The 16,466-nt window shown below is 52.7% G+C and overlaps 1 protein-coding gene across 1 annotated transcript in view; it reads left to right on the forward strand.

The window, feature by feature from the left end:
* The window catches only part of WNT3 (Wnt family member 3), a 48,651-nt gene that overhangs the window by 25,072 nt on the left and 7,113 nt on the right, over positions 1 to 16,466 (forward strand). Inside the window, exon 2 of the mRNA XM_006910157.2 lies at positions 14,572 to 14,813. Within this exon, the coding sequence (XP_006910219.1) occupies positions 14,572 to 14,813 (242 nt within the window). The remainder of the gene's footprint in view (positions 1 to 14,571; positions 14,814 to 16,466) is intronic.

Here is a 16,466-nt window from a genome sequence, read left to right on the forward strand (position 1 = left end):
GACACCGCCACCGCCCCGCCCTCGTGCCGTGAAGACACGGGTTCGAGTCCTGTGTGGGTTCAACCCAGAAGTCCCCAGGAGATGGTTAGCGTTGGGTTGTTATTGTTCCTTCGAAGTTTCATTATGAATACTGCCAATCAGAAAAAATAGCACGAGTACGTCTATACATTTTTCCTTTATTGTTCCTTCAAAGTTTCATTATGAATACTGCCAATCAGAAAAACGGAAAAAATAGCACGAGTACGTCTATACATTTTTCCTAGTTCATCCGTTTTAGCATTTTGCCACGGTCGCTCCTCTTCTCCCTCTCTCCCCATCCCCCAACACACACACACACACACACACACACACACACACACACACACACACGGTTTTGTTTTCGTTGAACCATTTCAGCGTAAGTTATAGCCATCATGACTTCACCCCCACATTTCCAAAAGATAAGGATGACCCCCATGACCACATTCCATCATCACACTTAGCAAAATTAATGATTCTTAATGATTGAAATTCCCCCAATTATCCTCAAAATGCCTTCGCGTAGAGGACTTTCAAACTGTGTTCCAATTTTTTTTTATTGTTATGTCTCAAGTTAATATTAATCTAAAACACCCCATTCCTCCCCAACACACACATACTTTAAAGAAATGACACTAATTTTTTTGAGGATTCAGGCCTGTAGCCTTGTGGACTGTCCCACGTTCTGAATTTGTTTGGTTGCTCTCCCATAGTGGCATTTGGGTTGTTTATTCCTCGTGTTTTTCCTGACAACTGAAAGTTATTTCTAAAAACTTGGAGAGATTCAGGTTAAACCTCTTTGGCCAGAGAATTTCCTAAATTCAAAGTACCCTGGTGGATGCTGGGTATTTTATATTTCATTATCTCATACTGTGCCACTGTCACACTCTGGGGGAGGTTTTTAACGATCTAGTTTCCTAGACTCCTCTTCTTCAGAGTCTGATTCAGCAGGGCTGACTTTGGAGACCAGATGTCTCTTTTTCAAAACCACCCCAAGTGATCTGAGCATCATAAAGCCACAGCCTGCATCCGGGACCTTAGCAGCAGCTGGTCAAATACATGTCCTTGGTCTAATGAAGGGCATGGTACAAGAGAGTGGATGGGACTGTGTAGGTAGCTGAAGTCTTCAAGGTTCCAGTCCTCACTAGGGCCAGTGGTCGGTACTGTGTAGAGGTGAGGCAGGTTAGGTGGGCATCTGGGTCCCCATAGGGGAGGAGGATGGGCTACCCTAGGGCAGCCCCCAGGCTGAGCTGAGAGTTCTTGTAAGACTAGGAGTGCTCCATGTATATCTCTGCTCCCAGCACCCAGCACCCAGCACCAGGCCTATCGTAAATGTTTGTTGAGTGAGGACACACACCAGGTGCTGGCTTCTCCGAGAGTCAACTCCCAGGTGAGCAGCCCTGCTTTCCATGTTCCCTCCTGGGCTAAGAGTCAAACAAAGGATTTCCAGACTATGGAGCCAGCAGCTGTGTAAAAGGCCCAGAGAACTAGTGGGGCCATCACCTGCCCTTCGCTTGTTCTGGTGGTCGCCTTGGGGCTGGGGGAGGTGAGGAGGATGGCTAGGGTGACAGGTGGAGCTGCTCAGTATGGCAAGAGGAGTAGGGGTGCTGTGTCGGCTGGCGAACCAGGCACTCTGCTCAACATACAAAAATGAATGAAATCATTCTTCCCCTCAAAAAAACATAACATTAGTGGACAGAGAGCCAATGGACAATTCAATTGAATGTGTTTAAGGTTATCCTGAGGTACGTGTAAGAGCTGGGAAATGCAGTTTAAACTGGACACAATAAGAGGGGATTTTAAGATTGGATTTTGATGGATGAATAGGAGCCCAAAGTGAACACGAGGGCTGTGCAAGCTATGTTTATCTGTTGCCAGAACTGGGCTTGAAGGCTACGGCAGTGTGGGAACCTAGCAAAATTCTGACCCAGGAACCAGCAGACATGGCTTCTCAGAACCAGCAACCGAACCCTGTAAGGCCTTCATTTCCCCATCTGTAAAATGGGAGACCGAGCCCTGCCTTATATAACTTAGGGAGGCGTTGAGAGCGGAAGAAGTGTTATAAGGCTGAAATGAGCTAAAGATGCAAATGTGGTTTAGGAACAGGTTAAATTAGAATCTGATTGGCGGAGTGGAAGGTTGAGAAACTGATGGCAGGGCTCTAAGGCAGAAGACGTCAGCTTCAGGGCCCAGCTCAAATGTCACCTCACAGAAGAGCTCTTCCTTGCTTTTTCCAGTCCTTCTCCCCTAGGCATTCCCATTCCTTGTGGTTTCCACCCCAAATGAGATTTCTCACACTCTGCCACTGATGGTGGTCACCTGTAGTATGTCTCTCCTGCACTCAGCCGGGGGCCTCTAAGGAGGACGGAGCTGTGTCTTACATACACTAGGGACACAACGCAAGTGTACTGAATGAAGCCCCGGCCCTCAGACCGGAGGCTTCGAGAAGGAACTGCATGGTCTCAGGTCGGAGGCCTGCCCTGTGCTGCCTTCAACCAGCAGAGGAAACCTGAGCAGGTCACATCGCTTCTCTAGGCTGCAGTTTGCCCAGGGAATTGGACTGGATAATGCTCAAGATCCCACTGAACTTGGACAATCTATGGCCTGATACTGTGACAGAATAAGCAATGTGTGTGGCCATTTATATAATGCTTCTAAAGCCTTTCTAGGGCACTGTTATGTCATCGTCCCCCCAAACTCCCTCCAACTAACAAGAGACCAGCGGGAGAAGTGTCTCAGGTGGAGACTTTTATTCATTGGGCCTTTATTAAGCATTTACCTTGTACCCAATGAGCTCTCCAGACACATCTGGCCCCACCATGGTTTCTAGAATCTCTCACTCAGAAAGACTGGGCACATTTGGAGGGGACTTTGAGAAAGTTACCTGAAACTGATGGGCAGCAGCGTTGTGATCCCAAGCCAGCCATTTAATGTCTTTGGATCTCAGTTGCCTCATCTGTAAAACAGAGCATGATAATCCTTTGCATGTCTGAAAGTGGAGGTTGGACCACAGCTTTCAGCTCCGGAGGGTAGGTCTCTACTGAACAAGGGCGAGACCATGTGGACTCCTGTGAGTTCTGAACTGCTCGGCAAAGCAAGTGCACTTGGGAGGCGTATCCCCTCTGTGGTCACTTGTAAACATTTGTCCACCTGTGCTCTTGGTGTCTCTCAGGTGACCCTGTGGGGGTCTCAGGAGTAAGGCCCGAGGCCTGGGCCCCTTTCACTTCTCTCTGGGCTCAGGCCCTTCCACGTCCCCCTGTGAGTCTTCCTGTGCCAGTACCTGGCTGAAAGAAGATAGCCACAGCTCACTGTGTCCTCTCGGGGTGCTGAGGGATGACACAGACCTGAGGAGGATCCAAACTAGAATTGCTGGCAGGCCAGATCTGTAGACCCCCCCTCCCTCCTCCTCCTCTGCCCCCTTTCTCAGGCCACACACCTCACCCTCCTTTCCTCCTCCCCAGGTCTGACCGTTCTGCTCTGCATCCTGCCTCCCCATTTGGCTGAAGGGGACAGTCCCTCTCTCCCACCCCCGCCCTCCCCTGCTCTACTCTAATCAACTCCACTTTCCTATGAAATTGAGGGGGAAAAAAAAAACCTCATGCTCACAACACAACAAAAAACAGGTTTAAACATTTTACAGGTTTCAACATTTTTCAGGCCGCCTTGTCACATCTTATCAGATCAGCCGGGAGCCGCAGGCCAGGCGCTCTGGGAGCTGCTTTGGAGAACAGAAGCTGTTAACATTCCAGCGGGAGGCTCGCCCCGCCCTTCTCTCCCCTCCCCTTCCTTCCCTCTGCTCCCCAAAGAAACGTCCCACAGGGCTCCCCGTGATGCAGCGCAAGGCCAGCACCTCCACCTCTTTCTCTCTGACTGAGAACTCGGTCTTTGACAAACTCTGGGCGCTGAGAGTCCGCCCACACCCTTCTCTTGTGGCACCCTAGGTTCTCAGGTGGTTAGCCTTCATTTGCCTCCTCTGAGCCCTCTCACCCCCCAGCCCTAAAAGGTAACCTCTAGAAGTCTGGCGTGGGGGGTCCAGAAGGGAATTGTCAAAACCACTTACGGATGCAGAAGCAGCCCCATGGCCAGTAGGACCAGCAAGTTGTCAAGTTGTCTTGGAGAGTTTAGGGAGAGAGAGAAAGATGAGAACCCCCTACCCCCAATTCTCCTGGCTGGTCCTCAGGGGCTGCTGCCCAATTGGGGTGGGGAATGGCTTTTTACTTTAGTTTCATTCTTTTTTTTTCAGATGTGTGGGGTTTTTTCACCCATGGCTCTGTGGCCCACTTTCCCTCACATTCTCCCCCAGCCCCTACCTTCTTGTTTCTGCCACTCTTATGGTGACCTTGTACACTCAGTACAGGTGACAGATCTAGGAAGGGCTGAGCTAAGTCCAAAGGCGCAGATTTCAGCCGAGCCAACCTGAAGGAGAGGCCCAGACTCTGGGTCCTAGGCAAGAGAGGAGAGTGGCCTTTGCCGCTGCTGGGTAGGAGAAGATGGGTCGGGCTGGGAGGTCCCACTCCTGTGCACAGAGAGCCTCCTCCATGCCCCCCACAGGAGGACAGGCTGTGGACCAAAAATTTAGGGTGCAGGGAGGAAGGTGGGGACAAAAGTGGAAGAGGGAAGGAACCGAGGAGAGGAAGAGCGAGATGACTCACTGTCCAAGTATGTCGGCCACGAGCCTCCCTGGGACCCGATCAGGGAGACAGAAGCCAAACTTGGGCGCTTGGTGCCTGTGTTGGCAGAGCCAGGCCAGACCAACCTGCCTCCTGCAGAGTTTCAGGAGAGACTTGCCCACGTCTTGGCCTGAAGTTCTAGCCCTTGGGTGTGAGGTCTGGCCCCCATCCCGGTGTCCCCCCTCCCGGGGAGCCCTGCGTTCCTCAAGCCACCACTGGGGCTCCTCCCTTGGCACATGGCATCCAGTGCTCCACTGTGAGGCTCCCAGTCGTCTCACCTTTTCTTATGTGTTCAGTGGGGATGATGAGGCCTCAAGTATCATTTTACTATTAGCTCCAGGACAAAGATGCCCAAATCTGAATTTCTAGCCTCCATCTTGGGCTCTAGCTCACACCTTCAGTACTGTTGGGACGTGGTGCCTAGAAGTCTCATTGCGCCCCGCCCCCCCCCAAACTTCCTTCTCTTTGTTTCCAAACCTGCTTCACCTCTTTCTTGGTTGATGTCATCTCCATCTTCCTGGTCATCCTGGCTCAAAAGCTTGGCCATCCTTTCTTCCTTCCTCTTGTTTCCCATGTGACCAAACAGCTGCCCATCCTTACCCACTGCTTCTTCTCTGCTCCCAATGCCACCATCCGGAGACCCACTGCCACAGACCCTGCTAACCTAGACATGTGGTGCTCAGCCCCAGCCACACAAGAGACTCACCCTGGACCACTGAAACCTGTCCCCCTGTGGGGGGCAGGGGGTGGGCTGTAATCTGTCACCAGGCCTGAGACTCTCCTTAGCCCAAACTGTCACAATGGCCTCTGGTCTGCTTTCCCAGCCTTCAGTCTCTAGTGCCCAGCCCCTGGCCCATTCTGCAGTTAGAGTTTGCCTAACCTTCAATGGCTGCCCAGGTTGCTGGAATTAAGTTCAGCATTCAGGGGCCTTTCCCCCTTCTCTGCTTCTTTGCATAGTCCTTGGACTACAGCGGGGTGGACCAGCTGCTGTTCCTGCTCTTGACTCTTGCCTGGGCCTGTTCCCTGCCACCCCCACTCCTCCTGAGGGAGCCCCAGCCATCCTCCCAGCCATCCTTCACCAGCTCAGCAGCTGCTCCTCCATAGCGCCTTCTTGATCACCTCTGGCTGGGACCCTCTCTCCTCTCCCATCCAGGTTGTCCTTGCTCCTGCAATGCACTCTGTGGCATGGTGGTTACTTGGGTTGTCAGTTACAACGGCCTCGGGACCCTCTGTGACTCAATCGTGGCACTCGCCGCGTGAGCGCATGAGTGACAGACCTAGCAGGTGCTGGGAAGGTGCTTGTTGGTCTGTTATTGACAGATGCCTCCTGGTCTGGGCACTCCATGGGTGTGGCTTAATTCATCTCTGTGTTCCCAGGCCTGGCACTCTGCCCAATTTAGTCATCACTCAAATGTGTGTTGAGTGAATAGGCAGGGGTGAATTTGTTTACCAAAGGAAGACTTTAACCTACTCTCCCAAGGGCAGGCACCTCCAGTCACTCCACATAATTATTGCTCTCATGGGGGCCCTGGTCTGCATGTCTGGGACTGAATCAGTGGGGCCTGGGCCTTCCTGGGGTTAAAAGCTCTTGCAGTTGCTTCTTCATTGACTCTTCTCTGGATTCTGGGTCCTAGCTCAGTGTGTGGACCCTTCCCACCCCTTCCCTTCCTACCCCTTTCCTTCCCTTCCCTTCCCACCCCTTCCCTTCCCTCCCCTCCCCTCCCCTTCCCTTCCCATACATAAATAAGGGTGCCCCAGCCCAGCTGGAGACACATGAGAACCAGATGGCCCATATATGCCTGCTGAGTGAATGAACCAACAATGACTGATGAGGAAAGGTCCAGAGAGCTCTCCTTGCTTCTTTGATGAAAGGCATCTGATGGGTTATCTAGGCCTCATCTGTGGACCATGGAACCACATGAGCTTCTTTGTATTCAGAAGCAACTCCCTACCCTTGTCCTGTACTGAGATGGGTGTAGTGCAGGGTTGGGTTGGGAGGGCATAGAGCTGTGCTTAGCACCCATGGGGCCCATGTCTGCTCCAGGGACAACCAAGAGACGGACGAGGAAACTTGTGAATCTTGACTTAGGTCCCTCCTCACACTTTGTCATAAGCTCCCTGCTGAGACATCAGGGTGATTGGCCCCAGATAAGAAGATGTGGCCTCCCATGTTAGGACCAGTGATTGCCTCCACACTCTGGGTTTCATCTCTTTGGAAGCTTCAGGAATTGATGCATCAGGCCCCCAGGTCCCACCCCTGTCCTGCTCCACTGGGCACATGTGTTCCTTAACTTGTCAGGTTCCCCTCATGACATTCACCAGCCTTGAGTGGCCTCTTGACCTAAACGGAAAAGTGGTAGTCTTGAGTTCCAAGGCCAACGCTTGGCTCTTTACTTCATGCCCATTTTTTCAAGTTTTTCCTTCCCCTTTTGGAAGTTTCCGTCATGCCCCAGGCCGAGGTGGGGCCCCTTTGAACCCCGGAGCAGGAAGGGCATCAGCCCCGTACTGCCCAGGAGCCAGCAGGTGGAACACCAAGCACTGGACTACTGTAAGGTTTCCAGAAACACGATGGTCACTCTGGGGAAGAGACAAATGACCACAAGGGAGGTGGTTTCTGATGCCTGCCCCTTTCCATCTCCCTCCTTCCCTTCTTTCCTCCCTCCCAGCCCCCATGACAGTCATTTTAAGAGACACAAGTTCTTTGGGCGAGAATCATAAGGTGCCTTGTCTATGGCTGGCAGGGATGGTTAGGCTTTGCCATGGGGAACGGTGAGGGTGAGGGAACCATGGCTCCAAGAAAGACATGACTGAGGGAGGCTTGGCCATGGAGCTTCCCCCCGACCCTCCCACCAGACTGGAGGGAGGAGACGGGAAACCCTGGAGCCTTTCCCTGGGCTTTGTCCTCCGGTTCACTTTCTAAAGCCCCACCCATAGGTGGCCCTGTGACCTGGCAAAGTGGCAAACCTCTGGGCCTCAGTCTTCCCGAATAGAGAAGGAAGGGATTAGACTAGCAGTTCTCAGACCGCATACTGCAGAGGCATCATAGACGAGGGAGAGCGTAAGGTTGGGGGATGGGACTCCAGGCCCTCCGCTGTTTCACCATTTTAAGCGTACAACTCAGTGGCGTTAAGTGTGTTTGCGGTGTTGTGCAATCACCACTATCTCTTTCGAGAACTTTGTATCATTCCAAACAGTAACTCTATACTCATTTAGTAATAACTTCCCCTCACCTTTCCCAGCCTCTGGCAACCTCTAATCTACTCTGACTCTATGAATTTACTAATTCCAGGTACCTCATATAAGCATAATCATACAATATTTTTCCTTTCGTGACTGGCTTATTTCACTTAGCATAATGTTGTCAAGGTTCATCCACGTTGTAGCCTGTGTCAGAACTTCATTCCTTTTTAGTGCTGAATAATGTTCCATTGTATGGATGTATATCACATTTTGTTATCTATTCATCTGTTGATGGACACTTGGGTTGTTTCCACCTTTTGGCTATTGTGAATAATACTGCCATGAACACTGGTGTACAAGTATCTTGTCTGAGTCCCTGTTTTCAATTCTCTTGGTCTGTACCTAGGGGTGGAATTTCTGGTCATATGGTAGTTCTATGTTTAGCTTTTGGAGGAACAGGCCCCTCTTTTTATCTTTGTTATGTAAGGAGCGGGGGGAGTTTGTGTATTTGGAAAAAATGGCCAACAAATAAGAAACACCCTAACCTAGATGACTCCTGAGGCCCCTTCAATCTCTGAAAATCCTATAATGTTGGAAGGGTCCAAGGTCAAAAATATAGACAAGTTTGGGTGCAGGAGAGGCTACCCGGTTGGGTGTGGGGCTTCAATGGTTCCTTAAGCGAAACATGGTAGGGACAGCACAGTGTGTACCCTCTTACAGCACACAACCCACAGTCAGCTGGCAGCGGGGCAGGCCATTGCTGGGTGGATGGCAAAATCTATGGGTCAATGATACCAGTGTCACTAGACAGGATGCACTGCATGGAGCACTAGTTGGTGTCTCACCATATGTTACGTGCGTGAGTCAGTTCGGCATCTAGACTGACCTGAATTCTTTGGTTAATAGTTTTATCTCAGCCCTGTGCTCACCATTCAGGCCTATGTTCAGCCCTCTGGAGACAGAGGTGTTGCTGGGGAGAGGTAAATAACTTAGATAAGGGTGGGAGTCCGATGAGGCTGTGCACAATATGTCAGTCTGGCCTATTTAGAGAGGGGATTCTGCCCTGAGAGGTCAATGTCAGGGTCTCACAAGCAGCCTGTTGCTTGTTGGCACCTGCTGCCCATCCGCTTGGCTGCCCGTGTCTGTCTTCAGCCCAGCTGGGTGGTGGGTGGTTGGGGTGGAGGATGAGCTGTCTTCAGGGAGAGGGTGGCAGGGCCCTTGGGCAGGGCAGGGCCAGGAGTTGGGTATAAATAGCACTGCCCAGCTGGGAAGGCATGGCAGTGCCCTCCACCCTCCTCCTCACCAGCTGCTCTTGCCGGGCGGGTCCCTACCTCCCTTGGGAGCCTAGCCATTGTCTCAGGTCTTAAACGTAGGAACTTCCTCAGCGGAACCAGGAACCGAGGAGTCTTGTCCTGTGTGTAGGCAGAACCTCCGGATGCCTGGAGGCCTGGGAAGTGGGGATGAGGGGCTGCAAGATAGGGGGTGAGCAGATTGGCCTTCTGGGGAAGGACTCTTTCCTTCATTCCTTCCCTTGAGAATCAGTAAATACCCATCATGTGCCTAGCCTTTTGGTGGACCAGGTGGACGTGTGTGCGTGTGCGTCTGCATCTGTGTGTATGTGTGTGTGTGTTCTGGGGGAAGGTATTGGGGCAGAATGGGAGGAGACACAACCTCTATCCTCAGGAGAACTTACGCTAGCACAGCCAGATAGAACTGGCAACAAATCGGTTCAGCGCTTAGAGAGAAGGGTTGAATAAGGCAGAGGCAAAATCCAGAGGGAGGAGAGGTTACTCCTCTGACGAAAGTCTTTAGAATGGAGGAGACACAGGAATCAGAGGTTGAAAAATGGGTAAGATGTCTGCCTGGGCTTGGGCAGCGGAGAGGCGCTCCAGGTGGAGGGCTCAGCATGTGCAAAGGCATGGAGGTGTGAAACAGCAGGCTGCAAGTCCATTCAGTACCTGGACTTACCTAATCAAAGCTGCCCACACTTTGGGACAAAGAATTGAGGAGAATGAGGCTCACTGTGTGACCTTCTCTAGGGGACTGTGCACTTCAGTAATGCGGACAAGAAGCTTTGAGCTAACACACATCTCTGGTGCTGGAATTTCAGACGTGAGCCGTGTGTGGGTAGGAGGCTCAGGCTCAGGGGTGCAGCAGGGCATGTTTGGGGGAGGGCAGCTATCCTGCAGCAGTCAATCCCACGGCCACGGTCTCATTAGCCCCAACACCAGACGCCCTTGCTAATTACCGGCAGGATGTCCAGAGCTGAGCTGAAAATCTTGAATGAAGAATCCTGAAAACATCCTTATGCCCTTGCCCTTGCCCTTTGGGTCACCTTCAACTCTCAGCCAGATCATGCGTCTATTCGGCCACCCTGGTTAGGACGGAGCTGCTGGGCAAGGAGCTAGCTTTGCCCTGATCCAAGGCATTTTTCCTAGTGATAGATGATGGGAAGGGGCTCTGAAAATTCTGATATGTTTGCTCTATGAAGTCAGAGATGGGAAGGCAGGAGGAATGAGGTCGATGACAGGCAGGAGACAAAGTGCTGGGGATGGCCCCTAAACACATGGTAACCCCGGTGACCACCATTTACTAAAGGCTTGCTGATGCCATGCACTTTATATCATTTATACCTCCCATTATGTCTGTTTTACAAATGAAGAAACTGAGGCACGAAGAGTTTAAATAAATTGCTTGAGATCAGCAGCTGGCGAATAGCAGAGCTGGATTTGAACTGAGGCAGACTGGCTTCTGGGAGCACAAATTGGTTGGACCTGGTGAGCAGGAAGGAGACAGTTTGGTGGGAGGAGGGAGATGAACTCATCATCACTGAGGCCGGGAGTTATTCTCAGAGGACATCATACTTGGAGTCAAAAAAAACCCAGGGTCTGAATTCAGGCAAGTTCCTTCTGTAAGTCACCCAACTTCTCTGTGCCTCTGTTTCCTCATCTGTAAAACAGGATGACAGCACCCACCTCACAGAGCTGTTGTGAGGATTAAATGAGAAATATATGTGAAGTGCCTGGCACATAAGCGCTAAATAAATGGTTGCCATTATTATAGCTAGTGTCAAATGTGACTGCAGAGGGTAAGAGAAGATCCGCTTGGGTTGGAGGAGAGACTGCAATTGTACCACAGGAAGGACTCAACTGGCGAGGGCTTGGTGACCCTCAGAGGAGTGGAGGGGACCGTGGTGTCTTCCTCCTGGGAGACATTAGGGGAGCAACTCTGGCTTGTGGCCGACCAAGCCATCCATGCCAGCCAGTGCCCAGTGCTCAAGGCTCTGCTGGGCTAGGCAGGCTGCCTGGGACCCTGTGGGAGGGGATTGGTGACACCAGGGAGCAGGAAGCCCCTTGAAGGGTTGGGATGAGGAGCAGCCTCCCCAAGTAGAGATGATTATTAGCCAGCAGGGACTTCCCGATGCCTCACCCCGCCTTCCGTGCCCCTTCCACGCAGCTGCAGCCGGCTAACCTGGCTCCACGGATCCGGTTGTGTGGCCTTAGGCAAGTCACTTCTCTCTGGGGGCCTCTGCTTTCTCATCTGTATAATGGGCCTTTCACTCCCTTAGGGTTCCTCTTGTAGGTTCTGATTCTGATCCAGGGCTCAGCCTCCCACTTTGCTTGAGGGTACTCAGTTCTGCAGAGGTGCCAACAGGTGCAGGGCAAATGCTGGGAGAGGGAGGAGAAGGAGGAGGAAGGAAAGCCATGGGGGCGGGGAGAGGAAGGATCCCCGAGTGCTCCTTGGGCTCTACTTTCATCTCTCCGAGCAAAGGGAGGCTGGAGGCTTAGGAATCTGGCTTAGCTGGTGAGCAGACCAATAAACGCAGGGTGATATGAGGCAAGCACCTCTGGTGCCAGAGGTGATTGTGGGAGAGGCCTGCCCAAGCGGAGTGTGCAGTGGGGACAGGAGGCCAGGCTAATGGAGAGCATGGGCACTGGAGGGCCGGTCCACACCTCCAGGGACAGACAGGGATGCAGGCCCTGGTGGGGAGACTGGGGAGTACTCTGGCCAAAGGAGAGGGACACCGAGGCTGGGAGGTTGGTGCCAGGTCTCTCTATGCTGCTCTGGGACAGTCAGAGACCAGATCATGGTATGGGGAGAAAGGAGGCAATCACCACCACACGCCTTTACAGGCCCTCATGATTCCATACTCAGGAAGGAACACAGGCGTGGCCATGGGGGTGGCGGCATCCTCTACCTCAGCTCCTCTCTCCAGCTGTCCCCATGTAGGGCTTTGTATCCTAAAAGGTCATAGGAGGGAGTGGAAAAGACCTGGGCTCCTTCCCAGGGGAGCCCCACTCCTGAGCCTCCATCCCAGCATGGCACTATGTGGCGGAGCCGTCCGCACTGAGCCCTGCCTCAGTTTCCCTCCCCAGTGATTGCAGGGCTGCTGGTGCAGCTGGCAGGGCAGGGCTGGATGTCCTGGTTAAGAGCATGTGGAGAGGCAGCCTGAGCTGGGAGAGAGGCTCGACTCTGACACTGCGCAGCCCTGTGGATGGGCAGGTTACTTAGCTCCCTGACCTCGGGTTTCTCATCTGTGAAATGGGATCATGACGGTGATAACAAAGTTCCTACCTCACAGACTTGCTGTGAGGATTACGTCATGTGAACGCTCAGAACCAGCCCAGAAGGTAATCAGTGATAGGGATTTGCTTATCGTTATTACCACACAAACCCGTTTCTAACTATAAACAGGGCAGGGCAGGGGTGAGTGACCTGCAGGGCCCTGTCAAGTGCTCTGTGCCATGTGCCCATCTGAGCTGACCCGTTCCATCTTACCCAGGCACGGACTCAGTGCTAAGGCATAGGGCGCAGATGCGCCAGGCCTGTAGCCATTCCCACCCCTCAGGAACCAGGCAGGCATTGCCTAGAAGGAAAGGTGGCACAGTGGTCTGCCCCACGTGCTTTGGAGTCAGACAGCCTGGGGACCAATGAGCGGCTCCTTAGCAGCTCTGTGGTCTGTGCTGGCTACTTGATCTGCAGAGCTAAGCCATCGGAACACAGGGCTGCTCTAACGCCCCTCCTATGTCATAGGGTTGTCATAAAGATTCAGTCAAGGAAAAGACTCGGCCCAGTGCCAGCATGAGGGAGTTCAGGAACAGCCATTCCCAGGTAAGTTAGGCCTGCAGGTTGCCCCTTCTCCTTAAAAGGGCTTGACATTCAGTATTTGGCCATATCTCATAAATGTGCCCACCCGAACTTCCAGATCTGGTTCCCTAATCCTTGACCCTAGAATAAATAAGCAAATGGAAAAATGAGAACCCACCTCATCTCTCTGACAACAGAGCCGAGAGCCGCCCCTCCGTGGTGCCCATCAGGGGCACATCGTGGAGCTGTTAAATGTCAGGTGTGTGGTTCATCCCTGTGTCTAGTCCAGAAAGCTTTTGTGTGTTTTTTTCCTGATCTGTCACTGGGGTCTCCTGGATCCTATTCCCAAGGCGTCTGCTATCACTTTGCGTGGGGGACTCAACTAAGGCTTTGGTCAGTGCTGGATATAACAGGAGAGACGGACCTTGGTGTGCTCCTTCTTGCAGTTCACACTGCCCCTGATTGCAGGGCTGATCGGAATTGGCCTTGAAGTTGATGGAGACCCCAGGATCATTTTCTCAGCTTCTCCCACAAAATGTCATTGCTGCTATTACTGTGCTAGGGGAGAAAGTAGAAGAGTTAGCACTTTGATTTTCTATATGTCTTGTTTAAACTACCGGCTCTCCAAAAGCCTTTCCTTCCATTGACTCATTATAAAACCAGAGAAGTTGTTAGGATATTGATTTAAAAATGGAGGGCAGAAGAATGAGGTGACTTGACCAAAGTCACATAGTGTTATGTGGGGAAGTAAGATCTGAGGTCTTCTTCCTCCTGACTCTGAGCTAAACAAAGCCAAGCTCCAGTCTCTGGTGAGAAGAGAGATGGCACTCTAGAAATTTCTAGAGAGCTGCAAGAGTTGACCATGGAGGCCCTGGTGGACAAAAGACAGAGGACCTGGTTTAAGGCACCAGTTCCCTGGGGAGACACTGGGAGACTCTGGGCTGGGGAGGCAGTGTCCTGGGGAAGAGGCTGAGGAGCACTGCCATGGGTGTGTGTGTGTGTGTGTGTGTGTGCGTGCGTGTGTGTGTGTGTGTGTGTGTAGGCACACACACATATGCACATACACACATGTATGTATGTAGTACAAGCGCCCTCCTGGGACTAAGGCTTGCTTTTTCTGAGATAGGGCCGTGGTCGAACCAGCTCCTGCCGCCTCCTGTTTTTAGTTTTGGGTTCCTTCCCATCGGTCATTGGAAGTCTCATGTGGCCCCAAAAACCTAGACTCCCTAGGAGATTGCCCAGACCAATCTCTTCAATGCCCACCAGGGAAATTGGCCCAGAGCCTGGGCCGGACTTGACCTGGCCTCCAATACCATCTTTCCAGTCCTAGGTTCTTGTCATGGTATTGCTATGGCCCCGAGGGCCCTCATGAGAGGGTTCTGGTCCCCAGGCCTCTTCAAGCTGGATTTGCCCACGTCAGAGGGCTGACGTTTCCTGGGTCACACCTTTGCCCTTTGAGGACGGCATTCAAGTGCCCGGTTTCTCAGGACTGTGGGTTCAGGCTCACAGGTTCTATTGCTCCACCTACCCTAAAGGGCTCATGGGGAAGAAACGGTGCCTGTGACAGGCCGTGTGCTTTGTGCTTCCAGTGCCACTGCCCTCTGTGTGCCCACAGGTCCCTGGCCCTGGGCCAGCAGTACACGTCCCTGGGCTCTCAGCCTCTGCTCTGCGGCTCCATCCCAGGCCTGGTCCCCAAGCAACTGCGCTTCTGCCGCAATTACATCGAAATCATGCCCAGCGTGGCCGAGGGGGTGAAGCTGGGCATCCAGGAGTGCCAGCACCAGTTCCGGGGCCGCCGCTGGAACTGCACCACCATAGACGACAGCCTGGCCATCTTTGGGCCTGTCCTTGACAAAGGTACTGTCTCTGGGCGGGGTAGGAGGTGGATGAGGGGTGGGTTGGGGGAGGGCATTTGGACGCAGTGACTCTTCCACCTCAGGGTACCTCAACTCTGAGCTCAGGGTCCCCAGGGGAGGGTGATAAAGCTAGTTATGACCAAAGGCTCCACGGAAAGTGGGTCAGGTCTTTCTCTAGACGGACTCAGGCTGTCACCATGGCTGCCACACCTTCCCAGGTGCTGCTGGGGGCTGGGTAGCCTTGAGATTCTCTAGCATCCTGAGATCCAGGGCAGGCTAGGAGGAGGCTGCAGCCTTCCTTCCCCTTCTGCTTGCACAGCGGTGGCCCCAGGCTTTGATGTAGACATTTGTGACATTTCACCAATGCTGTGTTAAGTGTTATGCAAATCTAGATTTAGGATGCTGTGGGAGCATTGCCACTCGGAGATCCCTCCTATATAGAAAATTCTAGAGCTGAGGAAGCTGCTTGTTGCTGGTGGCATTGCATTGCCCTCAAGTGCTTCCGCGAGAAATTTCTGCGGATTCCCACGCCCTTGCAAGCTGGATATGCCCACGGGTTGCGATGGGGCAGAGGGCATAACTTCTGGCCTCTGCGTAACTTCCACGCCATCTTGCAGCCTGGGAGCCTAACTGGCTGCGCTTCAAATGAATGAGAGTCACACAACTTGACTTTGAACATGAAAGCCAGGGTGAGAGAGAGGGTCAACTGCTCCCAAAAGGGGGATTTTGGGGTCCGTGAGTTCTAGGCTGAAGATGGGCAATTCTTGAAGAAACTGCAGTGTCTAGGAACTTAATAATCCCAGCTGCAGCCACCACTCCTTTGCGATAGCAGCTTAAATTCTCCCGCCACCAACAGGGGTTTGCCACCCAAACCGGTGAACCCGGCCCTACCTCCTTTTAGAAGGGATCTGAGAGCCAGGGAGACCTTGGTGGGGCTAATGGCGAGGAATGGGTGGGGGAAAGCCGACCCCCCCCCCATTTTGGAGTGCAATACCCCTTAACCTATGCCTCAAGAGCGCTGGGTATGTCCGACCTACAGGCTATTGTTATGGGACCGAAGGGCAATTATCGAATCAATGGATGATGATTCTGTTTACGCTTCTGTTACCAAAGCTAATTATTCCCTGTTTACATAAAAGGTTTGGCCTCTAATTGGGGCCAAGTGGCGGCGGTTTGCATTTCAAACCTGATCTTGCCGGTGTGTCAGTCTCACCGCCTTCCGGTGCCCCACCTCGGGCCAGGTAGCGCTTAATCAAACAGCCTGGCGTCTAGACGCGCTCGCTAAAAGCGAGACTCACCTTCTGATTGCTCTTCCCCGCTCGGGACATTAGCCAGTGAAAATCGGGTCTTTAAGCTTATTACCCATTTAAGTCTGTGCTTCACGGTTTAAATCACCGTCGTAGGTTCTAGAATATGCCTTCATCTCCAAACTGCAAGAGGGCAGTTTTGTGTTGGGGGAGGGGGTCACATGTCAGAGCCTCCGGGAAGCTGATGAAAGCTAAGCCGTCTCGGGAAGAAGCCCCCGCACGCACGCGCGCCCCGGCGTCCAGAGCCGGGCGGTTCCCCACCCCCGCTGGGTGGGCTGCCCCGGGTTAATCTGTGCCACCGCTTTGAGACCAAGGTGGCAGGGAGTCACTCTGCTCGGGGCGCGCAT

Source organism: Pteropus alecto, unplaced genomic scaffold (genome assembly GCF_000325575.1).
Source record: "Pteropus alecto unplaced genomic scaffold, ASM32557v1 scaffold313, whole genome shotgun sequence".
Taxonomy (NCBI): Eukaryota; Metazoa; Chordata; class Mammalia; order Chiroptera; family Pteropodidae; genus Pteropus; species Pteropus alecto.